General features: G+C 38.9%; 2 protein-coding genes and 1 pseudogene across 2 annotated transcripts in view; all 3 read left to right on the top strand.

Moving 5' to 3' along the window:
- The window catches only part of EDNRA (endothelin receptor type A), a 65872-nt gene that overhangs the window by 15261 nt on the left and 25524 nt on the right, over nucleotides 1-25087 (top strand). The window lies entirely within an intron of this gene.
- On the top strand, nucleotides 10100-10860 carry LOC103785623 (general transcription factor IIF subunit 2-like; annotated as a pseudogene).
- On the top strand, nucleotides 13552-24480 carry LOC100969159 (heterogeneous nuclear ribonucleoprotein A1). Its single transcript, XM_063603959.1, has 2 exons — nucleotides 13552-13690; nucleotides 17942-24480. Exon 2 carries the CDS (start codon nucleotides 18060-18062, stop codon nucleotides 19266-19268), a length of 1209 nt encoding a protein of 402 aa, XP_063460029.1. The 5' UTR covers nucleotides 13552-13690; nucleotides 17942-18059; the 3' UTR covers nucleotides 19269-24480.

A 25087-nucleotide genomic window follows, 5' to 3' on the forward strand; every position in this document is an offset into this window, starting at 1 on the left:
GGATATGTCTAAACTGATCATTAAAAAGATGCCAGCAATCCTCAATTTTTAAAGATTTGCATATAAAACATACCTTTTGTGAAACCTTTCCATTAAATCTAATGCATAAGGAACTTCATTATTAATTCCTAATTTTAAAAGCAACAAATAAAGGAAACATTATTGAACATTTTTTCAATGTCCAAAATATTGCTTATCAAAATATGAAAGGTAATGGATACACGTTTCTTAACAAAATATTGAATAACACATTACACTGCATCCCACGTAAGTTTTATGCCACAAAAGTAATTCTGCAAAATGTCTGTACAAAAAAAAATCTCTAACTACTGTGAACTTTTAGTTTGAAAGAATATTTAAATTTCAGTTTTCACCAAATAGAAATATCTAGAATACAGCAAAGTTTCTCTTTTAAAATGGTGTCATTGATGTCATAAGTATGGGTATTTCTCTGCATATTTTCATTGTTTCCATAAATTTTACTTGCTTAAAGAAGTGAAATCTATGAAAATTAGGGTTATGTTATATCATTTAACAGTCATAATACTTTTTAAACTTTTAAATATGTTATTGAAATGTAGCATACACATAGAATAATGTGCCTAAGCATCGGCTCTGTTAATTTTCACAAAATGAACACATGTGTAACCAGGATCAACAAACAGAGCATTATCAGCACCCTGAAGTCTCCTAGTCACTATCCTAACCCCTAAGCCACTCACTTTCCTGACTTCTAACAGCATGAATTTGCTTGCCTGTTTTTGTGTTTCTAGCATATGGAATCCTATGATGCCTGTAGGTATTGTTTTGTGTCTGGCTTGTCTTACTCAACATTATGTTTGTGAGAGTCATCCATATTGTTGCATTCAGTTGTAGTTCAGTCATTCTCATTATTGTATAGCACTTCACTGTGTGAATATCGCACTTTCTCAATTCTACTAAAGATGGGCATTATTAAGTAGTTTCTAGTTTTGGGCTATTTTGAATAGTGCAGCTGTGGACATTCTCCTATGCATCTTTTTGGTGCATATATATGTTGAATATGTAAGTATATAGATATAAAAACCTATAGCTGTGTACATAATGATATCTGTCATATTTATGTATCAACATAGATAGCTGCATACTAAATATATCTAAATATATACTTCTTATTTAATTTTTCTTGATCATAACCTTTTATATTTTACTATTCAGTAATGTTGGAGAATTACACTAGGTTAAGGTACAGAATTAAGAACTAGGCAATAGAATTCTTCTTTTTTTTTTTTTTTTTGTTTAGAGATGGGGTCTTGCTTTGTTGCCCAGGCTGGTTTCAAACTCCTGGCTTCAAGTAATCCTCTCATCTCAGCCTCCCAAATTGCTGGGATTACAGGCATGAGCCACCATGCCTGGCCCAGAATTCTTTTCTAATTCTAAAAGCTTTAAGTCTTGTGTGGCCTGTGTATGAATTTGGTCCATGATAATTATTTGCCTTTCAAGAAAATCTGTTATCTGCCTTCATAATGGATAATTCCCAGATCAACTCACACATTGACTAAGTACCTGTAGAAAACACAGAGGAATCTAGGCTAGCCGTGCCTTCAAGTTGCTGACGTTCTATTTGAGGATACAAGCAAATAGCCAATAAAGTTAGCCTGGATACCAGCGGAGTTTTATACTCAAGTATTTTCTTGGACGTTTTTTTTTTGAGATGGAGTCTCGCTCTGTCGCCCAGGCTGGAGTGCAGTGGCGCGATCTTGGCTCACTACAAGCTCCACCTCCCAGGTTCACACCATTCTCCTGCCTCAGCCTCCCGAGTAGCTGGGACTACAGGTGCCCGCCACCAAGCCTGGCTAAGTTATTTGTATTTTTAGTAGAGACGAGGTTTCACCGTGTTAGCCAGGACGGTCTGCATCTCCTGACCTCGTGATCCACCCACCTCGGCCTCCAAAGTGCTGGGATTACAGGCCTGAGCCACCGCGCCCAGCCTCTCTCGGACTTTTTGAAACCAAAGAACACAAAGATACTATTTTTAATGTGAAATACCTCTAAAAATGTTCATTGAAAGTAGAAAGATTGGCATCTTAATACAAGATTGCCAGGGTAGGGATGGTTGTCATAGAAATTTACCAAATTGGAACACATGAAGACAGAACTAAAAGAAAAATTTATCTTAATATCATCAGCAAAATTTGCATTTGCAACATCCCAAAAAGAAATTTTATTTATGAAAACCCACTGACCACATATGAAATGGAATCATCTTACAATGTAAACACTCCCAGGAAGTCATTCAGAACTCTGTGAAATGTCTGAGCACTGCATTTTTGCAATCTTATGAATAAGAGTTTAAATCTGAGTCATTGACACTTTTCCTGCTTTTTGTTCTGGGGAAATAGCTTCACGGTAATATTTTCATTAATTGTATGGAGTGACTTCAGAATCATCTCCAGCTCCTGTACCATCATAAAGGAAGTCAACCCAGAGGGAGTGGTATGCACTAAGGTGACCGTCCAGAGCCCACTTTCAAGCACTGCTGCTTTCTCCTGCTTGATTCGCTCACCCAGGGCCCAGCAAACTACAGCTAGTGAGCCAAATCTGGCCCACCGCCTGTTTTTGTAAATGAAGTTTTATTGGAACACAGCCATACCTATTGCTTACGTATTTTCTATGGCAGCTTTTGAGAGTAGTTTCAACAGACACCATATGGCCCAGAAAGCCTAAAATATTTACTATCTGGCCATTTATGGAAAAAGTTTGTCAAGCCTGGTGGCATCTCACCAACTGCCCTGCCCCTTCCTCTCATCCCTGGCTCTCATCTACCTCCATTTGGACCCACAGGCAGTCAAAGCCCAAGATCTGAACTTCAGAAATGTGAATAAGGCTTCATAACCTTTTTCTCTTTTTAATAGAGATGGGGTTTCACTGTTTCTCAGGCTGATCTTGAACTCTTAAACTCAAGCAATTCTCTTACCTCAACCTCCCAAAATACTGGGATTACAGGCATGAGCCACTGCTTCCAGACACTTCATAACCTTTGATATTTTTAAGTGCCTAATGCCTTAACCCCAAGAAGTAAATGGGCATAATCTCAAGAAATCAAAATATGTTTTATTTTTTAAAATGGTTTGTCACTGATCTTGAATAAATCACTTGACCTCCCAAGTCATTCTTTTTCTTTTTCTTCTTTTTTCGAGAAAGGGCCTCACTCTACCACCCAGTCTGGAGTTCAGCAGCATAACCACAGCTCTCTGCTGCCTCAAGCTCCTGAGCCCAAGCAATCCTCCCACCTAAGCCTCCCAAGTGGCTGGGACTACAGGCACATGCCACCATGCCCATCTAATTTTTTGAATTTTTGTAAAGATGGGGTCTCATTATGTTGCCCAGGCTGGTCTCAAATTTTTGGACTCAAGTGATCCTCCTGCTTCACAAAGTGCTGGGATTATAGGTGTGAGCCACCATGCCCAGCCTGAAGTCATTATTTTATATTTGAAAAAAATATATAATGAAGGGACCATTTCATGGTATCCCGCTAGGCATAATGACATAAAGTAGGCTTATTCCTAAGCTGACAGCCAAATCAGTTACAACAACCAAGGTCTATTGTCTCTTCGTTGTCTCGATTTATGTTAGTAAGCATCAGAACTTTGGTCTCATGAGAGGTCTTGGCAACCACAATTCACATGTTTTCTAATCAAAATTAAACAATTTTTAAACTCTTTGTCACACACTTAGAAATATTCAATACATCGTCTTTTGGGTAATTAAAAGCAGCACTAAGCCAGGTGGCTAGATTTTTGGGTAGCCATTTATGTTTCAGTTAAGAAAAAGAAAAAGGAAAAGGAGATGATGAAGATTTTTCATTTATTTTAGAGAAATTTCACATGAAAATATAGTTACTCTCTAAAAGTCTTTTTTTTTTTTTTTTTTTTTTTTTTTTGAGACGGAGTCTCACTCTGTCATCCAGGCTGGAGTGCAGTGATGCAATCTTGGCTTACTGCAAACTCCGCCTCCCGAGTTCAAGCGATTCTCCTACCTCAGCCTCCTGAGTAGCTGGGATTACAGGTGCCCACCACCACACCCAGCTAATTTTTGTATTTTTAGTAGAGATGGGGTTTCACCGTGTTGGCCAGGCTGATCTCGAACTCCTGATCTCAGGTGGTCTGCCCGCCTCAGCCTCCCAAAGTGCTGGGATTACGAGTGTGAGACACCACACCCAGCCTCTAAAAGTCTTAAAGATAAAGCTTTACATACTTGAAGTTACTCAGTCAGAAAATCACAACACTTTATATTTCTTTGGATGGACCAATTGAGTTACACGATCATAACTAAAAACAGATGAATTTTCTTACCTCTATGCTATAAAAATCAGGGACTATTTCTTTAATAATGGACAGAAAGGCCATGTCTTAGACAAAGGGGAAAGTGGGGGATAAGATAAGAAATATCTCATGTTCCATTTTTTAACATTAGGTGTGTGTGTATGCATACATGTTATTTTTTGTGACACAGATGTTCTCTGTTTACATTAGATTTTTCCAAACTGTTAGCGGTCAGGTGTGGTGATTCACACCTGTAATCCCAGCACATTGGGAGGCCAAGGCCAGAGGCTCATTTGAGCCCAGAAGTTCGAGACTAGCCAGAGTAACATGATGAAACCCCATTGCTACAAAAAATACAAAAATTGGCTGAGTGTGGTGGCACATGCCTGCAGTCCCAGCTACTGGAAGGCTGAAGTGGGAGAATCACTTGAGCCCAGGTCGAGGCTTCTGAGCCATGATTGCTCCCACTGCACTGCAGCTTGGAAGGAAAAAAAAAAATGTTGGGAGGAAAGGACAGGGGAGCCACAGGGGATGGAGGTAAAAAAAAAAAAAAGCAGAGTTGGGTAGTGGAGACCCATCCTTAGGACTCAACCATGTCATTCTGCCAGCACCCAGGTGACATTTCATATATTTGAGGAAGAAAGGGAGGGAGCATGGACTCTCAAAATGTGAGGAGTCAAAATATGTATTTCCAACTATGTGAAAGCAGCTTGAAGAACCAGAGCATTGACCTATTCATGATTTTTGCAGAGGCACTCATTTGAATTGGCCCTCCAAACAGGCTGGTGTAAGAGCCTCTCAGTATCTACACCAAAGCCCATCTCTCTTGTGGTTTTGAAATTCTTTACTTGTTTGCAGTAGCTCCAGTGAACCCTCATGAAGTGATAAACATTTAGTTTATTTGTGGAAATGGCCCAGAAGAAAAAGCTGGTATTAGAACCAAAGATGTCTAATGAAGTATATTTTTCTTATTCAGAAATTTTGGATAAATGAATGAGTGGAGAAAAGTAAGTGCCTGAGGGCTCAATATTTGTCCTTCAATTACTTTTTAGGTTGTGATCCTTGATACATGCCATATTCTGTTTAGACTACCTCTTCTCTGCTAAGAACATGCCCGTGCAGGGGCAGTTCCCACACTAGTAGGAGGTACAGTCTCACACATTTATGCCTTTGTATAAATTAGAGAAAATCCTAATTTTTCATGTTTTGAATAGGGAATATATTCAAATGGATCAAAAATCAAGAAAGTAGAAAAAGGTACACATTGAGAAGTCTTCCTCTTAGACCAGTCCTGATCACCAAATTTCCCCACTCCCACCCTCTATAGCGAATCACCTTTAAAAGATTCTTCTGTATCTTTCCAGTGTTTCTTCATGCAAATATAAGAAAATCCAAATATATATTTCTGTTCTCTCCCCTGTTTATTATACAATGTTCTGTACATTGCTTTTTTCAATTGACAGTATATCCTGGAGATCTCTGAATATCAATGTATGAAAAGCTGCCTCATTTTTTAAATAGTTTCATAGTATCCCATTGTGGGAGAGTGCCATAGGTTATATAATCAATTGATCCAATCTTTTGTTTTTGCAGACTATGCTACAATTGTAACCATATGCATGTCATGTTTATATCTGTGGGTACAGCTATATGACAAATTCCCACACATAGGATTCCTGTGCCATAGGTCAAGTGTCTGTATTACTTTGATATAAATTGCCAAATTGTCCCCCATAATAGTTGTGCTGTCTTGCACTCTCATTAGCAATGTAGGAGTTCCTATTTCCCCATTGCCTAAACATATTTTTAGATTAGGCATTTCTCTTTCCTTTGGATTATCTTAAATAGAAAATGTCAGGGAGGAAGTCTTTCTTTGTTCCTATACGCTAAGATTGCCTATAAAAAATGGTGAAAAAATAGGAAACTAATTTTGGAAAATGTATTGGGTCACTGAATCAAATGCCCAGTGATAATTTAATGTGTCATTTATTTTGCAAAAGTATACATTTTTACCCATAATGAAGAGGACACTAATTCAAGAAAGTATCATAGAAAATTAGATATTTTTTCTACTCTGAAGCAATCACTGATTGTCAGTGGATTCTATACACTAAATTATTTCAGAATTCATACACCTGAAAATTGTCAAATATATAAACTCTAATTATTAAATTACTGATATTTAGAAGAAGGATTTGTGAAGCATTTGTGCCACTTTTTCCCAGTCATTTATATATCAAAAAAGTACTCATAATGGAACCAATTATTTTCGTCTTCAACTTGAACAGCTTTTTGATATTTCAGGTTGAAACCAAGATAAGCCTGTGCATTGAGTCTGAAGAACTGCACTTTTTCCAAATATTACAGTTTTGAAAACTAATTTATGAATTGAAGTAGCTAAGTTCCATCCAGCTTCAACTCCCATTTTTTTGACACAGATCAGAATGAAAAACCTAGAAGCCAATATCCAAACTTTACCCCAGACCTTTCCACTGTTCAGGCAGTAGTTGAGGACTGAGACAGACGTTCTGAATGACAACTTTACGGTGACAACTGACTGTTAATGTCATGTGATAACATGTCTGTAGCTTTTTTGGAAATAATCTAGGATGATAGAGTGGGAGGTATCTCTTCAAAAATATGTATTTAGCCTAATTGCTGAAATACTTTATATTTTTAGGACTGATATGATTGCTTTTTTTCATTTATTTAGTTTATAACTTCATGTAGTATGAATTCAGCCTGAAATTGACATTTAAATTTTGTACCTAAATTCATAGGTTTGGTTTTTTTAAGAAAACAATGGCTTTCCAGTAAATAAAATAATCTTTTTACATTTTCTTTTGTTCAGCCTTGAGTTTGTTTTGAGAGCTTTAGTTTGGATAAAAAAGAGAAATGTCATTTTAAAATTTGGGAGAATTGTAAAACACCATTATATTTTTTCAGGTACATTTTAAAATTTATTTTGTACAAAATATTTATAGATATGAGGCTTCACTTTGTTGAATTCATCATACACACACACTTCTTTTTAGCAGAAATTAATAGAAAGCCAATTCTAAATTAATGTAGGTAATACATAATCTACTCAACTGGATGAATACCTTGGTTGCAAGTCCTGTCCTGACCGAGCTAAGTGACAAGACTCTCAATCTACTGAGCTTCCAGCATCTAGGCAGAGCTCCCAGGACAAGCAGAAATCACAGGGAACAGGAAGCAGGAAAGAGCAGGAAAAGATCCTTTAGTTCCCGTGTGTAGAAACAAATGCTCAGCTGCCTCTGTATTGAACCATACTGATGCCTGCCACTATATTTTTCATTGTAGATAGAAATCATTATAAGTTGCAGTCGATTAGAAATTGCAACCACCTCTTTCAAAAAAGTGATTACCAAAATTTTGAAAGGAAGAGAAATACAGATTGTAATTTTTTGCTATACCAGCAAAGAAAATTAAACATTAAAAATATTATAAAGATGCTTCTGACAAGATATGTGACCTTCAGAGTTTCATCGTCAAAACAGAGTATTAATCTAGATCAGTGTTTCTCCGAATTTTTGTTCTCAGCACCGCTTTATACTCTGAAAAATCATTGAGGACAACAAATTTTTCTTCATGTATGTTGATGGATATTTATGATGTTACAAGTTAAAACTGATCATTTTATAAAAAATATTTATTAATTTTCATGAACATAACCCCATTAAATGTTAACATAAACGATATATTTTTATGAAAAAAAATTATATTTTCCAAAACAAAAAAATTATTTAGTGAGAAAAATGGCATTGTTTTACATTTTTACAAATCTGTTTATTTAATGTCTGGCTTAATAGAAGACAGCTAAAACTCATATCAGCTTCTGCAATCTGTTGTACTATGTTGTTTTGATTGAAGCATATGAAAAAACTCTAGCCTCACAGAAAAAAATGTAGTTTAAAAAAGGATGAGAATTTTCATCGTCTTTTCAGATAATTGCGAATATTCTTTGATACTACATCAAAACTCTCCCATTGGCAGTTCTGTAAAGATTAGTTGCAATGTGTAATGTGAAACCATATTAATATACTTTTCAGACACTATTACATTAAAATATGTTGTCTCTCTTGTACTTTGCATAGATCGTTTACATAAGCATGGTTTTGCAACATCAGATATTGGCCGTTAGGAATTACTAGTTTACCAATTATAAGGATCTTTTCAATGTTGCCTTATTTAATTATATAATATCAAAAAACTACATTCGTTAATATCACCACCAATCCTTTGTCACATGGAATATTAAAAAGACATGTACCTAAGCTCAAGATATATTAAAAATTTATAATTTCTCTGCTGCTTCAACAGGGATATCTTAAGGGAAACTCATGAAACATGATCCATAAAGAAAAAAATTGGACCTTATCAAAATTAAAAACTTTTACTCTGCAAAAGACCCTGTTAAGAGGATGAAAAGACAACAGCCGGGTGCGGTGGTTCACGCCTGTAATCCCAGCACTTTGGGAGGCCAAGGCAGGCAGATTACTTTGAGCTCAGGAGTTAAGGACCAGCCTAGGCAACATGGCAAAACTCCATCTCTACAAAAAAAAAGATACAAAAATTAGCCAGGCATGGTGGCATGCACCTGTGGTCCCAGCTACTCTGGAGGCTGAGGCTGTAGAATCACTTAAACCTGGGAGGCAGAGGTTGCAGTGAGCCGAGATTGCACCACTGCATACCAGCCTGGGCAACAAAGTGAGACCCTGTCTCAAAAAAAAAAAAAAAAAGGATTCATATCTAGAATATACACAGAATTCTCAAAACTCAATGGTAAAAAAATGAATAATCCAAATAGAAAATGGACAAAAGACATGTACAGAAATTTTACTGAAGGGTATATGCAGATGACAGATAGGCACATGAAAAGATGTTCAATATCATTAGCCATTAGGGAAATGCAAGTCAAACCGCAGTGAGATATCACTACACCCTATCTGAATGGCTAAAATGTAAAAAAAAAAAAAAAAAAAAAAAAAAAGAGAGAGAGAGAGAGAGAGACAACATCTAATTCTGTCATGGATGAAGAGAAACTGCTGGTGGAAACGGAATGTAGAGCCACTCTATAAGAGAGTTTGGCAGTTTCTTTTTTCTTTTTTTTTTTTTGGAGGTGGAGTTGCGCTCTTGTTGCCCAGGCTGGAGTGCAATGGCATGATCTAAGCTCACTGCAACCTCCGCCTCCCAGGTTCAAGCAAGTCTCTCCTGCCTCAGCCTCCTGAGTAACTAGGATTGCAGGTGTGCAACACCATGCCCTGCTAATTTTTGTATTTTTAGTAGAGATGGGGTTTCACCATGTTGGTTAGGCTGGTCTCGAACCCCAGGCGTCAGGCGATCCACCCACCTCAGCCTCCGATAGTGCTGTGATTACAGGCGTGAGCCACCCTGCCCCGCCGGCAGTTTCTTTTTTTTTTTTTTTTTTGAGACAGAGTCTCAGTCTGTCGCCCAGGCTGGAGTGCAGTGGCGCGATCTCGGCTCACTGCAAGCTCCACCTCCCGGGTTCACGCCATTCTCCTGCCTCAGCCTCCCGAGTAGCTGGGACCACAGGTGCCCGCCACCATGCCCAGCTAATTTTTTGCATTCTTAGTAGAGACGGGGTTTCACCGTGTCAGCCAGGATGATCTCAATCTCCTGACCAGGAGATCCGCCCGCCTTGGCCTCCCAAAGTGCTAGGATTACAGACGTGAGTGACCGCGCCCGGCCGGCAGTTTCTTATAAAACTAAATATGCCATTACCATAAGACCCAGCAGTTGCACTCTTGAGCATGTATCCCAGAGAAGTGAAAATTATGTTCATGCAAAAACCTGTACATTGCTCTTTCCCTGGGTTCCCAGTATCCTGGCAGGTTCCTGAATATTTGTCACAGCAATGAGCTAAAGCCCCTGGAAGAGGTGAAGTTGGGAAACTGTGGATTGCCAAGACTCAAGGAAGGACTGAGGTGTCATTTACTTTGAATGAAGATCTTGCAAATATTCATGATATTGGCCGAAAAGCAGCTTCAGTCAGTGCTCATAAAGAACATCCATTTGTCTTGCAAAATGTTGGAGGCCATATATGAACAATATTTACTGAGAGCTCATCAGATAAGCTGTCTTCGGAAGGAATAGTGGTACAAAGAACTGAATGCCAACAGACTGCCAGTGAAAAGTACATGAGATTAAAAAGATTGCAAATAGAGGAATCTTCCAAACCTGTAAGGCTATCACAACAACTGGACAAAGTTGTAACAGCCAGTTTTGAACCTGTTGCTAATCAATACAATACTGAATGTGAAAGGAAAGAGAAAGCAGATGGAAAATAAGCTCCAGCTAATAAACGACACGTTTCAGACATGCTATTTTCAGCCTTTAGAAATATCAATATTATCATCTTAAGGACTTGGTGGACATCACAAAACAACCTGTGGTATACCTGAGGGAACTCTTAAAAGAAATTGGTCTTCAGAATGTAAAAGAGATCCACAAAAACACGTGGGAGCTGAAACCAGAGTACAGACATCACCAAGGAGAAGAAATGAGTGATTAAGATGGCTCCTAGCCAGCATGTTAGTGAAACAACCGTGATGCTAAGCAAAACGCATTGATACTGGAAGGCTTGAACACCGTATGTTAATAGGGGCTAAGTGGCAATACTTTCCTTTCTCTCGGTAAATTTTCTAAACCTATAACTATTGTAAAGTTTCTTCAGTGTTTTTTGAGGAGAAAGAACAAATTTATTTATAGACTTAACTTGTATTAAACCAGGCTATTCACAATGGGAATAAGGGTTGGAGGATTAAGAGGATTTCTCTTAAATATTAGCTTTTAGCATGTAAAATTAGGAAACGGTTTTTAAATGAGGACTCTCTGCCCTTGCTGTATCTCTGAGGAGCTGAGGTAGTACAGAATCAAAGAGAATAATATAGCAAGAAAAAAACAGTCAACTACAGAAATTCTTAAAAGGAATAAAAACCCAAAGTTCCTTATTTTGAGGGGGGAAAAAAAAAACCCTGTACATTAACACTCACAGTAGTTTCCCCTGTAATAGCCAAACCCTGAAGACAACTCAGATGTTCTTCAATGTGAGTGGTCAAACCAACCATGGTACATCCATACCAGAGACTACTACTCAGCATGAAAGGAAACAAGTCATTGATACACACAACCATCTGGGTGAATCTCCGGAGAACCGTGCTAAGTGAAAAAAAGTCAATCTCAAAAGATTGCATACTATATTCCTCCATTTATATAACATTCTTGAAATGATAGAGTTATAGAGATGGATAACAGATTAATGGTTGCCAGGGGTTAGGAATGGGAAGGGGAGAGAAGGGAAATATGGGTAGAAGAGGACATCAAAAGGGATCCTTGCGGTGATAAACCTGTTCTGTATCTTGACTGGTGATAAATACACAAACCTACACATGTTACTCAATTGCATAGAGCTAAATGCACACAAATTAGTATATGTGAAACTGGGGAAATAAAATAATATTGGTAGATTATATCAACATCAAAGAAATTGTGCCGTTTCGCATTCCCACCAGCTTTATATGAAGGTTTTAATTTCTCCACATCCTCACCCCAACACTTACTATTGTCAGTCTTTTTCATTACAGCCATTCTAATAGTGTATAGTGGTATCCCATGGTGGTTTTAACTAGCATTTCCTTAATGGCTAAGGATGTTGAGCATTTTCTATGTCCTTACCTACTTATGTATCTGCTTTGGTGAAATGTTCACTTAAATCTTTGCACATTTTTAATTAAGTATTTATTTTATTTTAGTTGTAGGAGTTCTTTATAGATTCTAGACAGAAGTCCTTCATCAGATGTATGATTTGCAAATATTTTTCCCAGTTAGCGGATTTGTTTTTATTTTCTTCATGTCTTTTGAAGAGCAAAAATTCTTTATTTTATTTATTTATTTTTTGTTTGAAATGGAGTCTCGCTCTGTCACCCAGGCTGAAGTGCAGTGGGGCAATCTCCACTCACTGCAACCTCCGCCTCCCGGGTTCAAGCGATTCTCATGCCTCAGCCTCCAGAGTAGCTGGGATTACGGGCATGCGCCACCACGCCTGGCTAATTTTTGTATTTTTAGTAGAGACGGGGTTTCGCCATGTTGTCCAGGCTGGTCTCAAACCCCTGACCTCAGGTGATCCACCCACTGAGGCCTCCCAAAGCTCTGGGATTACAGGCGTGAGCCACCATGCCCAGCCTGAAGAGCAAAAATTCTTATTTTGATCAAATCCGGTTTATCAAATTTTTCTTCTATGGATCATGCCCTAGTGTCCTATCTGTGAAATTTTTGCCTAACCCAAGATCACAAAGAATTTCTCCTATGTTTTCTTTGAACAGTTTTAGAGGCTTAGCTCTTACATTCAGTTGTGTAATCTTTTCTGGTTAAATTTTTGTGTATGATATGAGGCAGGCATCTAAGTTTTTTTTTGCATATGGATACTCAGTTTTTCAACACCATTCTTTGAAGACTATTCTCATTGAATTGCCTTGGACCTTTATTAAAACTCAATTGACAATAAATATAAGAGCTTGTATCTGGACCTTCTTTCTGGTCCAGTGACCTGTGTTCTATTGTTATGCCAATACCATCCTGTCTTAATTACTGGAGCTTTATATTAATTTACTGTTAATAAATTAGTGTATAATTACTTATTAGTATATAACTACTTATATAATAAATAAGTACTATAGGTTCTCCTACTTTGCATTTTGTCAGAATTGTTTTGGCTATTCTAGATCCCTTATATTTTTATGTAAATTTTAAGATGAATTTGTTAGTTTCCTTGGATTTGGATAGGAATTGCATTGACCCTTTAGGTGAATTTGGGGAGAATTGCCATCTTAATAATATCAATTCTTCTTTTGTTATATGTATTCTCAACTATTTTATTCTTTTTTGGTACAGTTTTGAATGGAATTTTTCTTTTTTTTTTTTAGATTTTTCATGGCTAGTATGCAGAAATGCAGTTGTTTTCTGCATATTGATCTTGTATCCTATGACTTTGTTCAAGTTCTATTCCTTTTGCAGCATCAGCTTTCTTCCTGCGAATGTGTGATGGTGAAGAGTACAATGACCTTTAGGTAGTTTGGTGCCACTGTCATGATTCATGCGAAGGCACCAGCAGTTTACCTACCATTGCTTTTGTACTAACAGTGCAAATGTCAACCAGTGAAAAAAGGCAATAATCTCTGAGTGTTATTTTGATTTTGCAGACCTCAAGGAAGGTTCCCAGGGTTCCCCAGTGGTCTGCATACAACACTGAGAGAACCAGTGATCTAGATCAGGGGTCCTCAACCCCCCAGGCTGCAGACTAGTACCAGTTCATGGCCTGTTAGGAATCGGCCACACAGCAGGAGGTGAGTGGCAGGCAAGCGAGTGAAGCTTCCTCTGTATTTCCAGCTGCTCCCCATCACTCGCATTACCTCCTGAGCTTTGCCTCCTGTCAGATCAGCAGCAGCATCAGATTCTCATAGGAGTATGAACCCTTTTGTGAACTGCACACACAAGGGATCTAGATTGTGCATTCCTTATGAGAATCTAACGCCTAATGATCTGTCACTGTCTCCCATTAACCCTAGATGGGACCATCTAGTTGCAGGAAAACAAGCTGAGGGCTCCCACTGATTTTACATTATGGTGAGTTGTATAATTATTTTATTATATATTGCAATGTAATCATAATAGAGATAAAGTGCACAATAAATGTAATAGGCTTGAGTCATCCCAAAACCATCCTGCCCCCGCTGCCAGGTCCATGTAAAAATTGTCTTCCACAAAACGAGTCCCTGGTACCAAAAAGGTTGGGGACCGCTGATCTAGATGGTCTCTAAGCTCCCATCCAAGTGTAAAATGCTATAATTTTTAAAACCTAAGATGAACAGTGTTGATCAGATTTGACTTTACAAAATTTACTTAAATGGCTGGTTTTCTTGGCAGTCAATATTTCTTAGGCAATTGCTGCATGTGGAACAATGTATCTAGTCCTTTGAGAGAGATGGAAAGGAAATAGAACACTGGTCCTAATCTCAAGAAAATGGCAAAAGAAGGCTCTCTGGGTTTGCAGGTGTCTAGGAAAGGAACCCAGTGTCACTGTAGGCTGATTGTATTAGACCTCAAATTTGTATATTTTTTGTTCTACTAAAAATAAACAAAATGCTTATAGTGGAGATACAACATATATCAAACTTCAAGACTAGAAGTAAAACTAGGTAAAAATCTATCATTCTAGGCTAGTACAACCTAATGTTATCTCATTTCCAAATGACCATAAGACATAAAGTAACATCAAACTAATTTTTACAACTTTTTCAAAAAGCTTTAATTTTACATTATTGTTTATAACAGACCCGTGGTTGGAAGTTTAAAATCTCCACTTAACTGATATTTTTTCTACATTTTATATGTAATTCAAATTGTGTATACAATATGATGCTTACAGCTCACTGGGCAAATTTACTATACATTTTAGCTTTTCCTTTGAGAGTAATGAAATCGTGTTCATATATTCAAGGTAAATAAATAGTCTCAAGGCTTCAATATGTGGGATTCTCCAAGTTCTGACATCCTTAATCTTTTTAGGTAGAAAAAAAGGGACTGAAGCACTCTTTCACGGGAAGAATGAAAAGAAATTGAGAAAGCAAAATTAATCATATACAGTACAGGGAAGGGTGCAGGTTAGTTTAGAGATAAATGGAGTTAATAAGAGTTTCAGATAAACTAGTTACAGACTAGAGTTCTGATATGAAAATAATGTACAATTTCAGAGCTGGTAGAGAATTCAGAGAGTATCTAGTTCTAGCCTAACATTTCTTGTTTGGCAGAGGAGGGAGCTAAATCTTCTAGATTTTTGACAGAGCTAGACTGGAAGCCAGCATTTCTAACTTCTCCTTTAGTATGTTCCATCCTTCCATCTCTGCATTCAATAGAACTCTTGTGGTTTTAATACTCTCGACACCACAAATTGCATTTCCCTAGAAGACAGCCTGGCTTCTAAAACTTTATAGTGAATTATTCAAATGTATGCCATTCTTATCTGAAGTTTCATAATATGATTAGTAAGCCAGCCATCCTGACTTTGTCTTCTATTTTGCTTTATGCCTCAATTATGAGTAATTGGGAAGTTTTATTTTCTAATGAATTTCTGTTGTTAAATATTCAAAATCACCTCAGTCTTATTCACTATCAAGTCAGTGAGAGCATCAACTTTATTCTACTTTATTCTTTTTTTCCCGAAACACACATATGGTATTATTTTGCTCATGCTGCATACCATATCTTTGTTGGCTCATTGTTTCCATCTACACTCGGGATAATTGTGACCACATGACATATTTTACAATAAAGAACTTAAGTTTCTTCAGAACTTATAAATTAGATCATTAAATCAGCTGCATACTTTCAAATATGCCATTTGTTTTCCCTTTTTCCTATTCATCATCACCTACATCACTGATAAGATTTTGGGATCCACTACCTAAATCTGTATGTGGGGATCTCTGCTATTCTGTTTTATCTTGTTTTGTTCTGCTTTGGTTTTGCCTGCCTGTTTCTTTTAAATAGGCACTAGCATGTCTGACCATAGAGACTGATGATTAAAATCAACTATAAAACTTTTCCATTAGGTTTTGGGACTTATTGTCTGTCCGGGTCAGAGCACCCCATTTCTATGATGGGAGCTCTGACCCAGACACACAATAAGGCCCAAAACTGTGCTTGTATGTTTTTATGACAAGATGTAGGGCTCCACTCACAACACATGGAAAATCTTTTCTCCATTCCAGGAAAACCAGGGTCTTTCTTTCTAGCATGAATCTCCTCTCCATTATGAATTAAACCTTAAAGTATTGACACACACAATCAGCACAAACCTTGCAATTTCAATATTGAAGCTCTCTAATTTTTCTTCTCTAAAGTTCCATTCTTCTCTATCCAATGATCCTTTGGTCATATGCTTACAAAATAAGTAAAAGCCTCAAGTCCCTCACTTTTGGATTGGTACTCTTACAGCAAAGAGAGTTATTAAAAAGAGATATTCCTCTTGATTCCCAGGCTTCAGGTGACTGAGATTCTCAGGGGTGATAAGCCCATATCTTGGGTGAATAATCTGTCCTCAAAGGAAAAAATCTTCATGGCTCTGGAACTCTGGCTTTAAAAAGTTCTCTTTCTCCTTGTTTCCTTTCATCCACCTTGTTGTTATTAACATCTATGTATTTCAGATTCTAAAAAGTGAAGACCTCAGCAGAGACTGAAACACCGAATATTCAATAGTGAAAGATATGGTTAGTGAGTAGCAACAATTCCATCTCTTTCCATCTAAATGCAGTTTAGCAAGAAGCAGTTCCTCAGAATCCATCTCCTATGGGAACTAACATTTATGATTTGCTATAGATCAGGCCCTGCTGTAAGTGCTTTTCATGTATGAACCCATTTAATACATCAACCATATGCATGGGCACTCTCTTTATCTGCAGTTTTCCATGAGGAACAGTTAACATGTCTAAGTCACACCAGGGGACAAAGTCACCCGAGCCTGTTCTCTTTACTGTTAGGTCACACCACCCTCTTCTTCTGTGGAGCTCCCAGGGAAGATTGCTTAGAGCTTCTTGAGAAGCTGTTATTTCTGCTTATCTTCTGGTGGGGTCTTTTGTTCTTGTGTGGCCTGCCACCACCCTGCACCTGGTGACCTGGACCATGGGTGACCATAACCATGAATCATCAATAGTTATGGCTCACACTTCCATATTCTGACTTCTGCCAAGCCCTTCCTCTGGATTCTCTCTTCGCTGGCCCACAGTAATCCTCTGTGGTAGCTACCAGAATGATCTTCATTTTATAGAAGAGAAAACTAACAGGCACAAAGGTTAACGAGCATGCCAATGTCACAAGATCAGGAAGACAGCAGAACTTGGGGTCAGTCTGCCCCAAGGAATCCAGCTTCAGGGCCCACGCTCTGAGCTACTATGCCAAGCCAGCTGCCTTGATTAAAAGGAGGGCTTCTCCATCCCCCCAGCTCAGGGAGGGCACCTAAGGCCAGAGTCAAAACCATATATGGAATTTCTGCTCTACTCTGCATTTGTCATACATCCTGAATTCTTGGACAGGTCAGGAGGCAAGAAAAGCCTGTTCAAAGGAAAAAGTGTATGGATAGGGGATAGGGAGAGGCCATAGCTTTTATGACATTTGTATGAATGCTCTGTCTCAATCCTGAAGCAATTAATGCATAACAGAAGAACAAAATCTATTCTTGGTCACACACAGTGACTTATTTCGTAGTATCTGATTTGAGATCTGCAGTGTCCAGAGAGCACGTTCTCATAAATGGCCTGTCCTGGGCATCACAAGCTTTATAATCATCTCAGTCTGTGCTGTTGGAAGATGTTTTTGTTTGCTACTGAGTCAACTATGTACCAACTTTTACATCCCAGTCCCTCCCCCAGAAAGAAAGAAAAACCTCAGAACCTCAGTTTTTAAAGCCTGATACCTGGTCAGTCATGTCCAATTCTAAGTGACCCTATAATAATTCATATTGAAGGGAAGAGAAGGTTTTCCTTGCTTTGAGGTTTGCAGCTATTACAGACTGTATTTGTAAATCCCTCATTCCTATCTAGGACAGACAGGAGATGAAGGAGAGGAGAAGAACCCTTCAGCCTCACAGCATGGGGTGAAAGGAAAATTAACACAAAGAAAAATATGCCACTAGTTTTATTTGTACCATTTTAAGATGCCATGACAATAACAAAAATAATGTACAAGTGCCTTTCTGCCCGTGGACGCCGCCGAAGAAGCATCGTTAAAGTCTCTCTTCACCCTGCCGTCATGTCTAAGTCAGAGTCTCCTAAAGAGCCCGAACAGCTGAGGAAGCTCTTCATTGGAGGGTTGAGCTTTGAAACAACTGATGAGAGCCTGAGGAGCCATTTTGAGCAATGGGGAACGCTCACGGACTGTGTGGTAATGAGAGATCCAAACACCAAGCGCTCCAGGGGCTTTGGGTTTGTCACATATGCCACTGTGGAGGAGGTGGATGCAGCTATGAATGCAAGGCCACACAAGGTGGATGGAAGAGTTGTGGAACCAAAGAGAGCTGTCTCCAGAGAAGATTCTCAAAGACCAGGTGCCCACTTAACTGTGAAAAAGATATTTGTTGGTGGCATTAAAGAAGACACTGAAGAACATCACCTAAGAGATTATTTTGAACAGTATGGAAAAATTGAAGTGATTGAAATCATGACTGACCGAGGCAGTGGCAAGAAAAGGGGCTTTGCCTTTGTAACCTTCGACGACCATGACTCCGTGGATAAGATTGTCATTCAGAAATACCATACTGTGAATGGCCACAACTGTGAAGTTAGAAAAGCCCTGTCAAAGCAAGAGATGGCTAGTGCTTCATCCAGCCAAAGAGGTCGAAGTGGTTCTGGAAACTTTGGTGGCGGTCGTGGAGGTGGTTTCGGTGGGAATGACAACTTCGGTCGTGGAGGAAACTTCAGTGGTTGTGGTGGCTTTGGTGGCAGCCGTGGTGGTGGTGGATATGGTGGCAGTGGGGATGGCTATAATGGATTTGGTAATGATGGTGGTTATGGAGGAGGCGGCCCTGGTTACTCTGGAGGAAGCAGAGGCTATGGAAGTGGTGGACAGGGTTATGGAAACCAGGGCAGTGGCTATGGCGGGAGTGGCAGCTATGACAGCTATAACAACGGAGGCGGAGGCGGCTTTGGCGGTGGTAGTGGAAGCAATTTTGGAGGTGGTGGAAGCTACAATGATTTTGGCAATTACAACAATCAGTCTTCAAATTTTGGACCCATGAAGGGAGGAAATTTTGGAGGCAGAAGCTCTGGCCCCTATGGCGGTGGAGGCCAATACTTTGCAAAACCGCGAAACCAAGGTGGCTATGGCGGTTCCAGCAGCAGCAGTAGCTATGGCAGTGGCAGAAGATTTTAATTAGGAAACAAAGCTTAGCAGGAGAGGAGAGCCAGAGAAGTGACAGGGAAGCTACAGGTTACAACAGATTTGTGAACTCAGCCAAGCACAGTGGTGGCAGGGCCTAGCTGCTACAAAGAAGACATGTTTTAGACAAATACTCATGTGTATGGGCAAAAAACTCGAGGACTGTATTTGTGACTAATTGTATAACAGGTTATTTTAGTTTCTGTTCTGTGGAAAGTGTAAAGCATTCCAACAAAGGGTTTTAATGTAGATTTTTTTTTTTGCACCCCATGCTGTTGATTGCTAAATGTAATAGTCTGATCGTGACGCTGAATAAATGTCTTTTTAAAAAAAAAATAAAAAAAAATAATGTACAAGTAATAGGATTAAGTAGCAGGGGATATTAACATCTGGAATGGATAAAGAGGCATAAGTTCATTTATATTTTCATGGTTGTGCATAAATGGTACGTTTCAGTTTATGATTACAAATTATAGCAATTCAAAATAACATTTGCGTGTTATATGTTCAGTTTGCAGGATTCTTTCATATGCATTAAGCCATTTGAGCACCCCAAATGAGCATCATATCCTTGTGGCAGGTATGAGAACTACCCCCATTTAACAAATACAGAAACACAGACTTACAACGGGGAACTGGCTTACCCAAGGTCACACAGTTAGCAACAGGTCAATCTCGTACTTGAACCTAAATCTTATAGGTTCACAACCCATCTTGAATATAGGGGAGAACAGCCTTATTTTGTAGTGCTAAGCTGGTGAGGCCTGGGGCAGTAGAACATCTGTTATTGTACTGTGACTTTATGTGCTGATGTCTTTAGGGACTATTGTCTTTGGGTAAGAGTGTAAGGGGATGCAGGCTACATGGCCCCAAACATTACGATTTTTTCTTTTTCTTTTTCTTTTTCTTTTTCTTTTTCTTTGTTTTTTTGAGACGGAGTTTCACTCTCGTTGCCCAGGCTGGAATACAATGGCATGATCTCGGCTCACTGCAACCTTTGCCTCCCGGGTTCGAGTGATTCTCCTGCCTCAGCCTCCCAAGTAGCTGGGATTATAGGCACGTGCCACCACACCTGGCTAATTTTTGTATTTTTAATAGAGACAGGGTTTCACCACGTTGGCCAGGCTGGTCTCGAACTCCTGGCCTCAAGTGATCAATCCACCTCACCCTCCCAAAGTGCAGGGATTACAGGTGTGAGCCACTGCACCCAGCCCAAGATTTTTTATTTCTTGTGACTGTATTTTATACCTTTTTCTGCTCCTCCTGTTCCATTTGACCGTCAGCTGTCATTTTTGCTGACCATGGCACCTCTAGAGCAGTGATCCTCAAAGTATGGTTGGTGAGCCAGCAGCATCAGCATCACCTGAGAACTTGCTAGAAATGCAAATTCTCAGGCCCTGCCCCAGACCTACTGAATCAGGAACTCTGGGGATGGGGCCCAGCCATCTGTGTTTCAATGAGCCCTCCAGGTGATTCTGCAGCTGCTAAGTCTTGGGAGCTGCTGCTCCACAGCAACTATTCACAACCTTGGCTGTCCTTGGGAATCCCCTGGGACCCTTAAAGACTACTAATGCTTATGTCCGAACTCCGAAGATTCTAATTTTGTTGGTCTAGGACACAGTTTTTTAACCTCAGCACCAGTGATATTTGGGTGGGGGGATGATTATTTGTTGGGGTTGTCTGTCCTGTACATTGCAAAATGCTTAGCAGCACCCCAAGCCTCTACCCCTAGATGCGAGTAGCACACCCACCCCCAGCTGTAATAACTAAAAATATCTCAGACATTGCCAAGTGTTCCCTGCGGTGGTGGGGGGAAGGGGGATGGCAAAATTGTCCCCTGGTTGATAAGCACTGGCCTAGGGTGATGGCCAAGGCACTGGGATATGGAAGAGCTCCCAAAATCATTCTAATATACAGGCAACACTGAGAACTATGCCTCTGGAGAGTCTCTGTTAATGAACAGCTCTGGATGTGCAATGGGCTAGAGCACAATAAGAGCTAAGCTTTACACCACTGGGTGTAGAGTGAGAATCAGTCCCCCTGTGGTGAAGACTCAGGCAGTTTGCTGAGGACTAATGCACATGAGCTTTAGGGCATAAATTTCACAACTTTTTGGCTCCTTACATTTTTGTTTACTTTCTGGTTGTCAGGTGTGTTCCAGAAAACTAATGTAAACAGATATGTTCCCCATACTTAAGAGGTCCCAACCAAATGAGATCTTGCATTGCACTAAATATAGTGGTGAATGTACATCCTGCATTTGGCTCTATCCATTCTACAAACAGGGTGCATATCAGTGTATCATATGGTACAAGTTCTTCCCTAAATCTGTTTTTGATGGGTTAAAACATGCAGCTTGTCAATTTTATGGTGTTGATTTTGATACTATCCAAATCAACCACACAAATGCAAAATTCCTATATTAATCTGTGCCGTTTAGAAGTGCTTTCATTTTCAGGTGGGGATCAGGGGCTTTAACTATATTTCAATTATAGAAAAATTCCCTGAGTTAGAACAAAGGCATGTAAAATCCTGGCCCAGCAGATTGCCTTCTGTGTCTCCACGATTCTTTCTGTGGTGTTCTTCTGTGATCTGCTTGAGAAGAGGAGAACATGATGTACATTTAGACCATGGGATGTGCCTCACCTCCAAGGGCCTGCCCTGCAGCTCTTAGGAAGGTGGGCAGTCTCATCACAGCCCAAAGTGAGATGTCTCCAAGCAAAGAGTAAATGGCAGCCTCTCTTCAGCCTAGACTCTTAAATAGCACAGTATTCTCCCACTTCCTCAAACAACTCAATGGCAGGTTTCTTTCAACATAAAGAGTGGGAGCACTACTTTGAGACACTGATAAACAACTTTCAAATAGAAAATAAATTTCAAAGTGAATGTGTTTTCAGGGCAAAATTGGTACTGTCTCATTTCAAACTATGAAAATATGATCTGATTTAATGAGTTGGCATCATCCATTCATCCAGCACCTACTATGTGCTAGGTACTGTGTAATGTCCTTGGAAATTATAAATATGAGGGTGGCAAATTATAAATATTAGGGTACATAGACTCTTTTGTAGCAAAAATAAGCTATGACTGATCTGAGGTGCCTGATTAACCCTTTGAACCAATACGACTCGTCAGCTTGTCAGACTCTTTTGGGTTTTGTTTTGTCTTGTTTTTTTTGTTTTTTTCATTGAATTGACAGTAGCTTGTTAACATTAGTGAAATCAGTGAGTTCTTTGCCATGGTCTAGGATGTATTCTCTTAAACAGTTACTTATTTATTCCTCTCCTAGTCTATTTCATTAACATGCTTTTAAAAATCAAAACTTTTTGATTAAGCAATAGAATTGCTCTCCAGAAAATTACTCCGGGAAAAAAAGATCATAATGGAGTACTAAAATATATTATTTCCATATGTTCCCACTTGTTTTCTTTTTGTAAAAAAAAAAAAAGCATATGCTTCTATGTACATAGGATGTTTTCTGGAAGAAAACACACTTAGCAATTAACAGTGGTTGCCTTTGGGCAGGGAGTTTGGGGGCCTTGACTGGAAGGGAGACTTAACTTTGCATTATATAAGCTTTTATACAGCTTAATTTTTACCATCTTATGTATTATATTTTTAATTTTAAGTGCTAGTAAATAACAGGATGCATTCCCAGTAGTCCTTCAGAAGCTCCAAGTGCTTCTGCTAAATAAGAGAAAACCGGTGAGCCCCACTGTTTGCCTCCATGAGGACTCCTGCTCCTGCTCCTGCTCCAGCAGAGCAAGCTGAAAGGAGACTTTGAATGTAGGACTGCTCCAACACTGGTTCCATGGAAGAGATTAACAAGCAGGTTCTACTTGAGGTTAGATAGTTAATGAGGGCCTCTTAGAGGAAGCCACATGGAACCAGAGAGGAAAAGGAAAAGAGGGGGACGTTGCCTACAGGCAGGGACCTAATTTCCTCCTAGCAGCATTGGACACTTACTACCCATACATCCTTTCAGAATGAAGGAGATACAAGTTAGGGAAGTCTACACAGTGACTACACCTAATAATTTTCTCCAGTGATTTCTTTCCTTCCCCTTTATCTATAATTCCCAAGAAGAATCAATGCTCACTCCTAGGAAAAGGAAAAAGAACACCACCACCAACACGACACCTATTTGTCTCAAAGAAAGACAATTCCATGATCTTTTTTGCTTCCCACTGATTCCATGATGTCTTTCCTCTCTGTCCTTCTTTATGCCTAACCCTAACCTAATCCTAGTTAAAAGTTTAAGGAAGCATGTAAAAGGAAAAAATGTAATTGAGATTGGAAGAATCTGAGAGAATCCATGTTCATTTGTGGTTTTTCTGGATCATTTTCTTAGCACTTGCCACTGAGACCTTCACAGGATTTCAGAGTCTCCCTTATTAAGCAAGAACATCTTTTTCTTTTCTTTCATTGTTAGATGTGTGAATTGGGAAATCCATTCATGTGGATTATCAGGGTCCTCTTAATCTCCGGGAATGAACAAACAAACAATTCAGCTGTTCCAGAGTATATCCCATAACCGTGCCTACACTGTTTTAATTACATATCTGTGGTCTTTGAAGAATTATAATTCTGAGCCAGAATTCTACATTCTTATGCTATAAAAAGTAGTTTTCAGGTTTTCTTGTTTTTATAGGGTGATTCATCCCAGAAATAGTGTTTTATGTCTTTACTTGCACCAAGCATTAATAACCAGCAGTCAGCAATGGCATAATTATTTGTCAGCTTCATGAAAACCATAAGAAATGAAGGCAGTGTTTGTGCAAAGAGTTTTGTGGTTGTCCTTGGACAAAAGTTTATGAGGAAATTTTGAGAAGACACCAATCGAGACTGTTTATAGTGAGATGAAGAAGAAACCAGAGGCACTATTGGATTGAAGAAAAAGGTTCTTTTCGAAAACTATTTAGTAGAAAGGAAGTAATCATGAAAACTAAAGAGAGAAAACTTCTATAATGAAGTTTTATAGGGTCTTAGCCAAAAATCACAGAGTGAGAGACTGCCCTGTGTAACCAAGTTCTCATTCTTTATCTACGGGGTACTGGTTTCCCAAACTCTTTCAAAGGACTCGTGTTATGGATCACACTGACCATGGAATTAAACCTCACATCACCTTTTGGAAATAGTAGAAAAGAAATTCAAAGCTTAGCTTAGAGTTACTATGGCAAAAAGAACTTTTCAAAAAAAAGAAAAAGGAGTTTGTCAAGTTAGTAGGATACTGTTTCCTAGTGAGTTGAGTAAGTTTAAATTGAGTCACTAAGCAAAAAATTAGAAAGGAAATCAATACCATTTTCACACTTGAAAAGGCATCATATGTTCAGCAGGAACTTCCTTCCCCCTTTTAGGTAGCTGCGCTATTATTTAAGCCCATGCTCCTAGTATAATACCTAATTAGACAAATACAGAGTACTGGTAGCTATTGTTATGTGTCTGCTACCCAGCACAGCCACTAGAGGGTGTCCACTCTTGCCTTGCAAACAAGGTTGGAAATTGTCAACATGGAAGAACAGATTTTTCTGCATGTGATACCAACAGATCAAGGTAACCACATTTTTCTGTATAGTAAGGGGAAGTTTGAGCCTAAATAGAGAAAAGCCACTTACATCACATCTACTGAAGCAGAGTCAGCCCCTTAAGCACAGAGGAAAATGTAAGTTCAAAGTGGCTTTAGGTGTTAGCTAGCTGCCAAAATTAGTAGCTTCTACACCACTTTGTTTTTTTCCAGTATTCTCCCTAACCTTTCATTCTTAATTTCAGCGACAATATAATCTGCCAATTCCAGTAGTTGAAATTATTTGCTT

This window comes from Pan paniscus, chromosome 3 (assembly GCF_029289425.2).
Source record: "Pan paniscus chromosome 3, NHGRI_mPanPan1-v2.0_pri, whole genome shotgun sequence".
Classification (NCBI taxonomy): Eukaryota; Metazoa; Chordata; class Mammalia; order Primates; family Hominidae; genus Pan; species Pan paniscus.